Below are 13,587 nucleotides of genomic sequence, written 5' to 3' on the forward strand. Positions count from 1 at the left end.
GGTCAAGCTTTATGTTCGGGCAGACAGGGCTGAGTGAGGACAGAGGGGGCCGGAGAGGGGGTCAGCTGGGCGGGGGGCGAATGCTGCCTCCTGCTCCCCGCCTGCTGGCACGAAGCGGCCTGCGCCCCGAGTCTGTGCTCCTCGGGGGTGCTGGCAGCCGGAGCACCCCCTGTCTCCTCTGAATGGACATCTGTGAGGTACAGGTGGTGAGCTGTGGCCTCAGGCGCCATCTCTGGGCCAGCTGGCACCTGGCTGTCCGGCCCTCCTCCTGGCTCCTCCTCCCCCAAGGCCCCGCCCCGCCACAGAGCCCGGCCTTGGAAGAGCAGACAGGAGCCCTGTTATTCTTTTTTGCCTGTATCCACCATCTCTGCCTCGGTCTTCTCACACAGCCTCACCTCCCACACACGCACAGACTTAGAAACCGATTCTTTGGTCTATTTTCTTGGTAGCTTTATTGATTGCCGAGGAAAATGAAAACCCGAAAATTAATTAATCTCTAAAATTAAACTTTACACTGAATGTTCTTGTTTCTCTAATTAGAACCTCTGCTAGCAGCTGTGGCTACACACACACACTCACACTCACACACACCCTCACACCTACACGTTTGCACTCCGGAACTGTCAGAGGGTGTCGGGTAGAGTCTAGGTTGCCGAGACAGGCACGCACACACAGTCACTCCCAAGCCCCCTTCGGTGCTCTGCTCAGTGCCTGCTTGTTGGAAGGAGTCCCTGCAGAGCAGGCACCCCCACCCTGGGGCTGAGGCTACAGCCCCGGGTCTGAAGGCTCTGGGCTCCTCAGCTCAAGGAGGATGGGGGAATTGGGCTCAGCCTGAACCCAGTGGTCAGGGCCTCTTGGGGCCCCCTGGGCTGAGCTGGTTCTGTTGGGGGCGGCCCCAAGGGTGCACAGCTGCAGAGTGAGGGGGCTCATGCAGGGCACCTGGCAGGCCTCCATGTCTCCTGGGGACAAGGGCTTGAGGGGTGGGCTGGGCCTGGCTCGGGAGAAGACAGGTCTCTGTCAATTGGGTGCATCACACTGTGGCCTTTCCGTCGTGGATTTCCAAGCGCAAAGATTGTACAAATCGAACTGGTGGACAATAAAGTTGCAGATGACTCACTGACTTCCCTTCTCAGGGTGCTGCTCCTCCCCCAGCCCTCCGGGGTGGATGCAAGGGTAGGACCTGCAGTCTTCATGCACGGTGGCTTCACCGAGGGAGTCCGCTGGATCTGAGGCCCTCCTGTCACCTCTGTGGGTGGGGGCCTAGGGGATGGTGTGACCTGTAGAACTGGATCACTTAAGGCAGGGTCAGGCGACAGGGAGGGGGCTCTGCAGTACCCAGAGGGGTGTGTGTGTGAGTGTGTGTGTGTGTTGCAAGGTCCAGGCTCTGTCCTGCAGTAGCAAAATGACAGGGGTGGCTTCAGACCAGGGATGTGGACAATCCCCTTGGGAGAGTCTGGACAGGCAAACTCTCACTGTGTCTTTCTCATTTCCAGAAGCAGTTGGCCATTTGTGGGGGTCTGGTGTACCCTCTCTCTGGGCACAGGAACTGCCTGGGTCCCCACTTTAAACCCTACCCCAGGCCCCCCCTCCCCTGCCTAACGTCTTCATCCGTACAACCCTGACCACTCACCCCAAGGAACTTTGCTTCTTCCCTCCCCTGCCCTCTGGTCCAGCGTGACAGTGTGTGGCAGGAGCAGCCACTCCCATCCAGTCTTATCCCATGGAGTTGTCCAGGCTGCTGGCGATGAGGGACGATATGAAGTGGCTGGGATTCAGGGCCCGCTGGCGGGCAGCTTCTCGGTTGGCACAGAGGGCCTGGCCAATGAGGTACTCGCTCTCCTGGGCTATATCTGACAGGCGCAAGTCGAATTCCAGGAGCGTCTTGTTGTCTAGGATGCCTTCCAGGAGCTGCTTGCCACCGTCCTGGGGGCGGGGTGGAAGGGAAGGGCCATTTGACGTCACTGCCTGGGGTCAGGTGCATGTGTGTTTACATACAGGTGTGGCTAAAACAAGGCTCATAAACGCTATTTTGCCTGTTCATGCAGCATGTTACATGCGGATTCCAGTCCGCTCCAGGCAGAGTGGCCAGCACCTGATACACTGGTTTCCCTACCCTGATGGTGTGACACACATGGCTCTCCGGGTCAGCCAGGGACACACAGTTGTGGCTGATAGGATGAGAAAGGGAAGTTTGGAGGAGTGGCTCCCGGGGAGTTGCCCTCCCTTTGAAAAGAGAACAAAAGGAAGTAGAGGTCTCCCCTTTTCCGCCTCGTGGCCCATCCCTGTGTGGATGGCAGGGCTGGGGCAGCCACCTTGGGTCCGTGAGAGGTGCACTGGAGAGCCCACGGCCAGAGGGCTGGGGACGGCAGAGCAGAGGGTGGCTTGAGCCAAGGGGGATTCTGCCTGTTCCTCTTCTGTAAGCCACTTCCTGGTTAAGCTTACTGTTACTGTAGCCAAGGGCACCCCCTATAGAGACAGTGTTGTGCAGGGGTGTGTGTGTGTGTGTGTGAGAGAGAGAGAGAGAGAGAGAGAGGCGGGGGGAGGCTTAATAGCAGAGGGTCGTCTCCCAGCTGCAGCCCTTCTGGATCAGGTGTGCCAGGCTCCATGTGAGAGCAGTTCATGTTGGGAGGCAGAAGCTGCACTTCTGTGGTTGTGCCAATAGTGTGTTATGGAGTCAACTTAATGAGTCACAGAAACATTTTTAAAAAACGGAATAGAGTAGACGCTAACGGAACCCCAGCCTATACCACAAGCAGTGAAAGCCTCAACAAGGGTGTGTTCATGCATGTGTTCCCTGGGTGTCATGGAAACTGCACTGCTTTCTCCAGGACTTGATTAAGCGAGTTTGAGGGGCTGGCGCTGTGGGGCAGAGGGCAAAGCTGCCACCTGTGACGCCGACATCCCATATGGTCATCAGTTGGAGCCCTGGCTGCTGCTGCTGCTGCTACTTCTTTTTTAAAAAAGACTTTAACGATTTATTTATTTATTTGAAAGGCAGAATTACAGTGATGCAGAGAGAGAGAGAGAGAGAGAGAGAGAGAGAGAGAGAGAGGAGAAGTCTTCCACCCACTGGTTCACTCCCCAAATGGCAGCAATGGCCGGAGTTGGGCCGATCTGAAGTCAGGAGCCAGGAGCTTCTTCTGGGTCTCCCACGTGAGTGCAGGGGCCCAAGAACTTGGGCCGTCTTCTACTGCTTTCCCAGGCCATAGTAGAGAGCTGGATAGGAAGAGGAGTATCTGGGACTTGAACCAGCACCCATATGCGATGCTAGCAGTGCAGATGGTGGCTTTACCTGCTACACCACAGCGCCGCCCCTGCTCCACTTTCAATCCAGCTTCCTGCTGGTGCGCCTGGGAGAGCAGTGGAGAATGGCCCACATTCTTGAGCTCCTGCACCCATGTTAGGACCACTTGAAGAGTGAGTCAGCAGATGGAATCTCTCTCTCTTTCTGCCTTCCAAATAAATAAAATATTTTTAAAAAGCAAATATTGCATGCTAATCAAACTTTGTTTAAAATGAAGGGAAAAATACTCATTTTACTAGATAACTGAGGAGGAAAGGAGAACTCACGCACGTTGGGGTAGCTATACATCAACACAGTCTGTACGCATGCTTGATGCAGCATAGACAGGTAGTGTCTGCGTTCTTAACCCTTGTCCTGCAAGTTCCCCAGGGCAGCTGGACTACACACCTCGGCCCGCCTCCACCTGCCCAGCGGCTCACCTGCCCGATGTGGTTGCAGGACAGGTTGAGGCTGGTGAGCGTGGTGTTGATGGTGAACACCTGGGAGAGGAGTGTGGCGGTGGGCTCAGAGAGCTCGTTGCTTCCGAGGTGCAGCGTGGTGAGGCACTTGTTAGTCTGCAGGGCGTGGGCGATGGCCTGGCCACCCTCATCCTCGATGCAGTTGAGGCGCAGGTTGAGGGAAGTGAGGTTGGTGTTGTGCGCCAGGGCGTGAGCCAGCGACTGGGCACCAGGCCCGCGGATCTGATTGTTGGCCAGATTGAGCACACGCAGACGGCTGTGCATCAGCAGCTTGGCGGCGCCACGTGCACCGCGGTCTCCAATGAGGTTGTGTGACAGGTCCAGCTCCTCGAGGACTGGGTGGTCCAGCAGGCCCCGAATTAGGATGCGTGCCTTGTCGTCGTCCACTTTGCTGCGGGTCAGCCTGAAGATCTGCAGGCAGAGAGAGAGGGGCTACAGCAGCTGCTAGCCAGGGATTATCTGCCTGCCTGCCTATATTTAGAAACCACTTATTTACGGGGCCGTAGCTATGGCATAGCAGGTAAAGCCGCCGTCTGCAGTGCCAGCATCCCATATGGGTGCAGGTTTGAGTCCCGGCTGTTCCACTTCCAATCCAGCTCTCTGCTATGGCCTGGGAAAGCAGCAGCAGAAGATGGTCCAAGTCCTTGGGCCCCTGCATTCACGTGGGAGACCCAGAGGAAGCTCCTGGCTTCGGATTGGCCCAGCTCTGGCTGTTGTGGCCATTTGGGGAGTGAACCAGTGGATGGAAGACCTCTCTTTCTCTCTGCCTTTGCCTCTCTGTAACACCGCCTTTCAAATAAATAAATAAATAATTTTTTTAAATAATTTTTTTTTATTTTTGACAGGCAGAGTGGACAGTAGAGGGAGACAGAGAGAAAGGTCTTCCTTTTTGCCATTGGTTCACCCTCCAATGGCCGCCGCGGTAGGCGCGCTGCGGCCGGTGCACCATGCTGTTCCGATGGCAGGAGCCAGGTGCTTCTCCTGGTCTCCCATGGGGTGCAGGGCCCAAGGACTTGGGCCATCCTCCACTGCACTCCCTGGCCACAGCAGAGAGCTGGCCTGGAAGAGGGGTAACCGGGACAGGATCGGTGCCCCGACCGGGACTAGAACCCGGTGTGCTGGCGCCGCAAGGCGGAGGATTAGCCTACTGAGCCGCGGCGCCGGCTAGAAATAAATATTTTTTAAAAACCACTTATTTTGAGCAGGTGTTGTGGTACAGTGGGTTAAGTTGCTGTGTGTGGATGCCTGCATTCCATTTTGGAGGGCTGGTTTGAGTCCCAGCTGCTCTGCTTCTAATCCAGCTCCTTGCTAATTTGCACTCCTGGAGGTGGTGGATGATGGCTCAAGTACTTGGATTCCTGCTACCCACATGGGAGACCTGGATGGAGTTCCTGGCTCCTGGCTTTGGCCTCCTGTAGCCTTGGTTGTTGCCAAGGAGTGAACTAATGGATGGAAGATTCTCTCTCTCTCTCTCTAACTCTGGCTTTCAAATAAATAAATTAGTGGAAAAAATTATTTGAGAGGCAAAGGGACAGAAAGAGAAAGCTCCTATCTACCGGTTCACCCCCCAAATGTCTATGATGGTCCTCCTGCCTGACCAGGCTGGGCTAGGAGCTAGAACTCAATCCAGATCTCCCATGTGAGTGGCGGAAACCCAATTACAGGAACCACCACCAGTGCCTCTTAGGGTCTGCATTAGCAAGAAGCTGGAGCCAGGAGCCAGAGCTGGGGATCAAACCCAGGTTCTGTGATGTAGGACATGGGCCTGCCCCTTACCCACCTTTTGCGGGTAGATGAGGAAGCCAGCGGAGGCCTGAGGTTGACTCACCTGGCTGGCTCTTGGGTGAGGCAGGCCTACTCAGCCTAGCAGAGTGGTGCAGAGTTGGTGGCAGGTAGCTGGGGAAAAGAGCACTATTCACTGAGCAATTACGTGCTGGCATGCTTCCAGGATGTTTTGTAACCATCCACTCTAACCCTCAGCACCGTGACAAAGCAGAACGAGTTCTTCCCATTTTGGAGAGAGAATGGAGGCTTGGGACAGAGGATTTTGCCAGTCAAAACTGGGGAGGAGGTGGGGAGGGGGAGACACAGGAAATGAATGGGATGAAGGAAAGAAAGAAAGGGGGTGGGCTGGCATTATGAACGTTATAGATGGGCAACCTCCCTTTCTCCTTCCCATTGGCTTGTTCTACTCCTCTGCCTCACTGTAGCCTCCAGTCCTCCCTTTTTTTTTTTTTAAAGATTTATTTATTTATTTGAAAGTCATGGCCGGCGCCGCGGCTTAACAGACTAATCCTCCGCCTGCGGCGCCAGCACACCGGGTTCTAGTCCCGGTTGGGGCGCCGGATTCTATCCCGGTTGCCCCTCTTCCAGGCCAGCTCTCTGCTGTGGCCCGGGAAGGCAGTGGAGGATGGCCCAAGTGCTTGGGCCCTGCACCTGCATGGGAGACCAGGAGAAGTACCTGGCTCCTGGCTTCGGATCAGCAAGATGCGCTGGCCACAGCGGCCATTGGAGGGTGAACCAATGGCAAAAAAGAAGACCTTTCTCTCTGTCTCTCTCTCTCTGTCCACTCTGCCTGTAAAAAAAAAAGTCAGAGTTACACAGAGAGAGGAGAGGCAGAGAGAAAGAGAGAGAGCTCTTCCATCCAATGGTTCATGCCCCAAATGGCCGCAACGGCCAGAGCTGCACAGATCCGAAGCCAGCAGCCAAGAGTTTCTTCCCGGTCTCCCATGCAGATGCAAGGAACCAAGGACTTGGGCCATCTTCTACTGCTTTCCCAGGCCATAGCAGAGAGCTAGATCGGAAGTGGAGCAGCCAGGTCTTGAACCGGCACCCATATGAGATGCCGGCACTGCAGGTGGCAGCTTTTACCCACGATGCCATAGCGCTGCTCCCCATTTATTTATATATTTTATTTGAAAGCCAGAGTTGCAGAGGGAGAAAGAGAGGTCTTCCACCTGCTAGTTCACTCCCCAGATGGCCACAAAAGCCTGAGCTGGGCCAATCTGAAGCCAGGAGCCAGGAGCTTCTTCTGGGTCTCCCACATGGGTGCAGGGGCCCAAGGATTTTGGCCATTTTCTACTGCTTTCCCAGGCCATAACAGAGAGCTGGATCGGAAGTGGAACAGCCGGGACTCGAACCCGCACCCATATGGGATGCTGGTACTGCAGGCAGCAGCTATACCCACTACCCCACAGCGCCGGCCCTGGGTTAACATCTCTTGGCCTCTTATCTTCTCATTGAATCTATGGTAAAAGCTCCAACGCAGGGTTAACCCTCCTTCTATTTCCTGTGTGCTGTGCTCAAGCACCTGACATAAGGGAAGAGGTCCCCTGTGGGCTGGTGGGCAGTCACTAGAGCCACTGTGGGCTCTTGGTCAGTGTGCCTGTCTGTTCCTCTGGTCGACATTCTCATCACCCACAGCAATGGTCTTAACTCTTCTCGGCCCCCTCAGACCTCAGGGGGCCTCCCAGCAGAGCCAGCTCTCAGTGAAGTTTCTTTGTGTTTCCCAGCCGTGGAACAGGAATCCCTCATTTTCCTGATAGCAAACACAGACCCACTGCCACCCTGCTTTCCCTCTCCCCTGCCTGGGGCCACATTGGACCTAGATCCCACCCCTCCTGCCTTCTCAGAACTGTCCCTGATCTCTCTATTATCGTCAACCCCTTTCTTGCAGTTGGATGGAGCCTCACCTTGGTGGCAAACAAAAGCAAGTTAGAGAGAGAGAAGAGAGAGAGAGGTTCCATCTGCTGGTTTACTCCCCAATTGGCCAGGGCTGGGCTGGGCCAAAGCCAAAAGCCAGAGACTTCACCTGGGTCTCTCACATGCATAGAAGGGGCCCAAGTACTTGGGACATCTTCCACTGCTTTCCCAGGGAGCTGGATTGGAATCGGAGCAGCCGGAACTCAAACCCGCACTCATATGGGATGCTGACATTGCAGGTGGCAGCTTAACCCACTGAGGCACAACACCGGCCCAACGGCCAAGTTCTTGAAAAAGCTGATCACTGTCACCACATCCCTCACTCTCCGCTTCCCCCATAAACTGTGGCTCCTGGCAGTCCATGCGACGGCCCCCGTGCAGGGACCTCCATCTTGCTAAACCAAGGAGGAGCCATCGTCTGCTGCCTCCCAAGGTACACGTGAACAGGAAGCTAGAATCGAGAGCCAGAGCCAGGCATTGAACACAGGCACCCCATGACGGTGTGTGTGTGGGCATCCCAAGCAGTATCTTAACCACTAGGTCACACGCCCGCTCCTGAGATTCAAATTTAACTGGGTGTCTTGCATTTCTATTTGCTAAATCTGGTGATCGTATTCTAGCTGCAACTGTACATTTATATCATCGCTGATTAGCGCCATTCATCCCGCCAGCTCGTCAGCTCCAGAGGCACAAATGACATAATTTTGTGGCTTGTTGTGTCTTCAGCACCTAGGACAGGGCCTGGAATGCAGATGGTAGCTCCATGACTAATCTCAGGCTGCTGAGATGGGAGGCAGTGCCTTGCTTATGTCAGCAGCCCCAGAACCTGCTGGCTTGGTGCAGGATGCATTAAACACACACACACACACACACACGCCTCGGTCAGTGAGGAAGAAGGTGATGGGAGGAAGAAGACGGCAATGAAGGGAATCCCAGAGATGCTGAGCAGGGACCGAAGGGCAGCTGGGGGCCAACAGTACCTTGAGGGTGTGGCACGCCTTGATGGTGGCTGCCAAGGATTGGCAGTCATGGTAGGTGAAGAGGAAGAGATTCCACTCAAAGTTCATGCCACAGTCCTTGACCCCGTATACCAAGTCCAACTCCTCCAGGTGGCTCAGGCCAGCCACCAGCTCCCCCAGCTGGTAGTGGTCCATGACGGGTTCCTCCGTCTCTCCCTCGCTGCCCGAGTCCGACTGGTCCCCAGTGCGAGGCGGGAGTGGGAGCCGCACGGGTGGCAGGAACTGATCCACCTGGATCCTGCGCACGTAGTTGCGGCAGAGCGGCAGCAGGTCGAGGATCACAGCCGGGTCCGTGGTGCCTGGGATGAAGTGCTTCAGGAGGCTCTCCAGGTACCGCTCGAAGAACATGCGCTTCCAGCTGCCGCCGTGCTTGGCCACGTGGCACACCGGCCAGCGCTGTGTGCAACAGCGCTGCCAGTAGCTCTCTTGGTCGATGAGGTTAGCAGTCACAGCGAGCGGCAGGTCAGGGGACAGGTGGTTCAGGACCTTCTGCTGGTGCTCCGGGAGCAGCTGCTTCAGGATCGGATTATCTTTCGGAACAGAGGAAGGAGATGGGGGCTCACACAGCGCCCTGGGCTGCACCTGTCTGGGGTCACTGAGGAGAGGGACGGTCCTTCTGTACCCCCCGGGGAGTTCCAGTCTGAGAAGTCAGACGGCTTCTGCTCTCAGGGAGCCTCAGGCTGAAGGGGGGACACGGCCCCTGGCTTTGGGGTGCTCCCTGCCTGATGGTGGACAGATCGGTGCCTGGCTTCAGGGAGCTCCCAGTCTAAGATGCGGGACCAATGGTCAGTTATCAGCTAGTCTGATGGAGGAGATGACCTCAGACCTGGGAGGCTCCCAATCTAATTAGATCTCTTTGTTCAAAATAATTATTTTTGTGAGTACCTACTATGTACAGGACACTATTGCTAGAGCTCTAAGAATTTAAAAAAAAAAAAAAAAAAACAGAAGGAGTCTCTCCTTCCCAGCTTTTTCATTCTAGTGAGGAGGGAGGCAGACAACAAACAAGCAAAAAGAACGCTGCTGTGGGGGCCGGCACTGTGGCTTAGTGGGTAAGGCCACCGTCTGCAGTGCCAACATCCCATATGGGCGCTGGTTCGTGTCCTGGCTGCTCCTCTTCCAGGCCAGCTCTCTTTGCTATGGCCTGGGAAAGCAGTGGAAGATGGCCCAAGTGCTTGGGCCCCTGCACCCGCGTGGGAGACCTGGAAGAAACTCCTGGCTCCTGGTGTTGGCTTGGCCCCAGCTAGCTGAGGACATCAGCATGGAGGGCACAGTGTGGGAGGGAGCACAGTGGGCTCTGGCAGTGGGCACGGTAGGAGGAGCTGGCTTGACCCTGAGCGGAAGGGAAGTGTGGAGTGGGTCTGAGGATGCCCCGGATGCCGGCTGCTGAGGCCTCGGCTCTGGGCCGTCCCCAGCCCTGGTGGGCTCCTCCCACCGAGCAGGGACACTCACTGTGGAAGTTCCTGACGATGTGCTGGATGCAGAGCTCCGTGAGGAGAGGCACGATGACCAGCGTCCACTCGGCATCCTCGGCAATGACCCGGCGCATGCGACGGAAACTGGGGGCCTTGGACTTGGCAGGGAGGGTCATGGCTAAGGGCTTTGAGGCCTGGGGTGCGGGGGGTGGAGCTTGGTCGGAGGCGGAGTGCCGCTCCTGGGTGGAGACGGAGGACTGGCTGGAGCCCAGCGTCGTGGAGTCCTGCATGCTGGCGGCTGGCAGGGTAGAGGCAGGAAGCCCCTCGCTGACCTTGCGACAGGAAGCGTTTCAGACCCCTGGGTCCTTGAGGCAAGCGGGGACCCGCAGCAAGGGGAAGACGGCAGAGGTGCTACTTTGCAGGATCTCAGTGGGCATTTGCCAAGAGAGGTAGCATGGAGTGGCACTCAGGGCAGCAGGTCCAAGTGCAAATCCCACCGACTCGCTGTGTGGCCCTGGACGAGTTACTGAGCCTCTCTGAAAGTCAGATGCTGCCTCTGTGAAATAAGGGTAATAATTAGCAGGGGTGGAGGAGTGAATGTGAATACAAAAAGCAACCAAAGATGCACAGTATGTTTTCTATATGGACACATGAAACCGTAGCAAGGAGCCATCAGCTTTTTCGATAATAAACTGAACAGCAAATCACCATCATTGCTGTGTGCCCGATGCTCTCTTTTTCCTGTTTAGAAATTTGTCTTTACTTTCATTTTATTTGAAAGGCAGAGAAACACACATACGCAGAGGGTGACAGACAGAAAGAGGTCTTTCATCCACTCGTTCACTCCCCCAAATGCCTGCAACAGTCAGGGCTGGGCCGGGCTGAAGCCAGGAGCCCAAAACTCAATCTGGATCTCCCTTATGGGTGGCAGAGACCCAAGTCCCTGGGCCATTGCCTGCTGCCTCCCAGGGCGTGCATTGGCAGGCGGCTGGGTCTGAAGCGGAGTAGCCAAGACTTTAGCCCAACACTCGATGTGGGCTTCCCAAGCATCGTCTTAGCCGCTGTGCCGAAAGCCTGCCTCCCACTCCCGGAAACGCCCTAGAGTTCTTTTTGCATATCAACGCTTTCATCTTCACAAGAGTTTTTTCTTTCTTTTTTTTTTTTAAAGATTTATTTTATTTATTTGAAAGCCAGAGTTACAGAGAGAGGTAGAGACAGAGAGAGAGAGAGAGGTCTTCTATCTGCTGGTTCACTCCCCAGATGGCCGCAATGGCTGGAGCTGAACTGATCCAAAGCCAGGAGCCAGAAGCTTCTTCTGGGTCTCCTACGTGGGTGCAGGGGCCAAAGGACTTGGGCCATTCTCTACTGCTTTCCCAGGCCATAGCAGAGAGCTGGGACTTGAACCAGTGCCCATATGGGATGCCGGTGCTTCAGGCCAGGGCTTCAACTCGCTGTGCCACAGTACCAGCCCCACAAGAGTTGTTTTTTTTTTTTTTTGTTTTGTTTTGTTTTGTTTTTTTTTTTTTAAGGCAGGTGCTAATAATGTTGCCATTTTTCTAACGTGAAAGTGAAGCATGAGAAGTTACTTGGCTTGCCCAATACCACATAGCTTATAAGCAACAAGTGTTGATTGAAACTCAGTCTATCAAGTTCGTACTCTGAATCCTACATTGTACTGTCCTCCTGAGGACGGGGGATGTCCAAAAGACAGAGAGACTAATAAAAAATAAAGGCCCATTCGGCTCAAAACAGTTCCCTACAACAAGCACTTCACAGAACAGCGACAGCCCGAGCTGGAGGATCAGGTTGAGAACAGCACTGACCAATGCAAATATAATGCAAGCTACATATGCTATTTAAAATGAGCTCATGCCCATATTAAAAGAGCAACAAGTGGAATTAATCTTATATTTAATCCAATATGTCCCAAACATTGTCATCTAACTATGCAATCGATATAAAAATGGTTGTGGTATTTTACATAAATGGTTTCTTACTAAGGCTGCAGATTCTGGTGGCTCAGTGGGCACACGGAGCCTGTGGGTTCCCACGGGGGCAGGGCAGGCTGAGAGAGTCAGGGGAAGGGAAGCCAGACCAGCGCCCTGCCCCAGGGGGCCGCACCTGCCTTTCCTTGGGCTGCTGAGGGCTCCAGCGCTGGGCGCCCACCTTCCCTCTCCCCAGCCCAGACTTCTTTAGTGCTGCCAGCCTCCTGGCACTCCAGACAGCAGTGGGCAGGCGTGGGAGGCGAGAAGCCAGCTAAATTTGGGGCTGAACACAGAAGACAGAAGACAGAGGATGTGTCTGGGTCTAGGGACGCCCCCAGTCCCACTTGCCCATTCCTGCACCCTTGCCTTAGACGCCTCCACCATGAGACTGGGAGAGGGGGCTGCAGCGTGCGGCTCCTCCTCCAGGCGCGTCCCTCCTGGCTCGCGTCCCACTCCGTGCTCCCGGTGGTGGCCAGTGGGAAGGAGCACTCTGAAGCAGCAGAGGCATCTTTGGCAGAGGAATGGACCAGATGGTGCTCCCCAGCCCGCCAGGATCCCAAGGAGGAAAAGCTTGGCTGACGGGAGAGGGGTGAGGGGAGGGGGGACAGGGCGGGGAGGACTTCTAACTATTGTGACACCTCTCATGCAAATGCGATGCAAATCCACAAACAGAATTGTGAGATAACCAGCCTGTTTTTTTGATGAATGTCCCTTGGACAGCACGGGGCGCACGGCCTGCCTGTGCCCAGGCTGCTGCCTCTCCACCTGGGAGGGCGAGCTGACCCCCACTGCTTCAACCTTTCTTGGCCACCCCCCCTCCCCGCCCCGTCCCCTCCACCGGCCTTCCCTTTGTCCAACCCCAAGTCTGCAGTAGCTGTGTCACTTGGGGGATCTGACTCGCCACGCTCCCAACCCCCACCCTACACCGTGCGCTCCCAGCGGTGCGGGCGAGGTCTCCTACTCTTGTGACTCTGTGGTCCCCGGCCCGGCCGCCCCAGCGCCTGCTTTGGGCCAGGTGGCTCGCTGGCGGGCGCTCCGGGCTGGCCCCTGGCATCTGAGAATCCCATCTGTAGGTTCTGGCCAATGGGGGCGTCCCGCTGTCAGAGTGGTCGGGGCAGGGGCGGCTTCCTGAGCGAACCACAGTCCTTCCTGGGCCCTGTTCAAGGGGAGGCGGGCAGAGGACGTCCTCGAAGGAGATGCCTGCCCTGCCACAGGAGCCGCGCGCAGCAGGCGGCAAGGAAGCCTGGTGGCGACCCGGAGAAGCGACAGCCGGGCGGGCGGCGACAGCACCTGGGACATTCAACCCCTGGGTCCCGGTCCCTGAAGCCCCTGGGACTGCCCGGGCCCTCAGCCACACCTCCAGCTCCCAGACCTAGGGCGCCAGCCTTTTTGACAGGCTCCCAGTTCGAGGAATGAAATCGTGGGAAAAATTCGAAATGAGCAGATAAAAGCGTTCAAGGGGACAGCGAGGGAAGGGCCCGGGGCCCGGGTTGTTACTCGCAGGGTTGCAGGGCCTCACGTCTCATCCTCCCCCCCCCCCCCCACCTCTGCCTCCCCTGAACGCAAGGCCCATCTTCCCGGGGCCTCAGGCAGTATCAGCAGCCTAGCAACCGTCCAGCGCTTAGCAGGTACCTGGTCCTTTCCCAACCGTTCTCTTCCTTGAGTCTTCAGCACCCTACCTTGGAGGCATGGCAGGCTCCCTAT

The 13,587-nt window shown here is 56.0% G+C and overlaps 1 protein-coding gene across 1 annotated transcript; it reads right to left on the reverse strand.

Moving 5' to 3' along the window:
- Positions 1 to 1,713: 1,713 nt before the first annotated feature.
- TCTE1 (t-complex-associated-testis-expressed 1) lies at positions 1,714 to 10,188 on the reverse strand. Its single transcript, XM_062187203.1, has 4 exons — positions 9,936 to 10,188; positions 8,445 to 9,013; positions 3,724 to 4,173; positions 1,714 to 1,923 (listed from the first exon to the last, which is right to left on the reverse strand). Exons 1-4 carry the CDS (start codon positions 10,186 to 10,188, stop codon positions 1,714 to 1,716), a joined length of 1,482 nt encoding a protein of 493 aa, XP_062043187.1.
- Positions 10,189 to 13,587: the final 3,399 nt, after the last annotated feature.

The sequence above is a fragment of the Lepus europaeus genome, chromosome 3 (genome assembly GCF_033115175.1).
Source record: "Lepus europaeus isolate LE1 chromosome 3, mLepTim1.pri, whole genome shotgun sequence".
Taxonomy (NCBI): domain Eukaryota; kingdom Metazoa; phylum Chordata; class Mammalia; order Lagomorpha; family Leporidae; genus Lepus; species Lepus europaeus.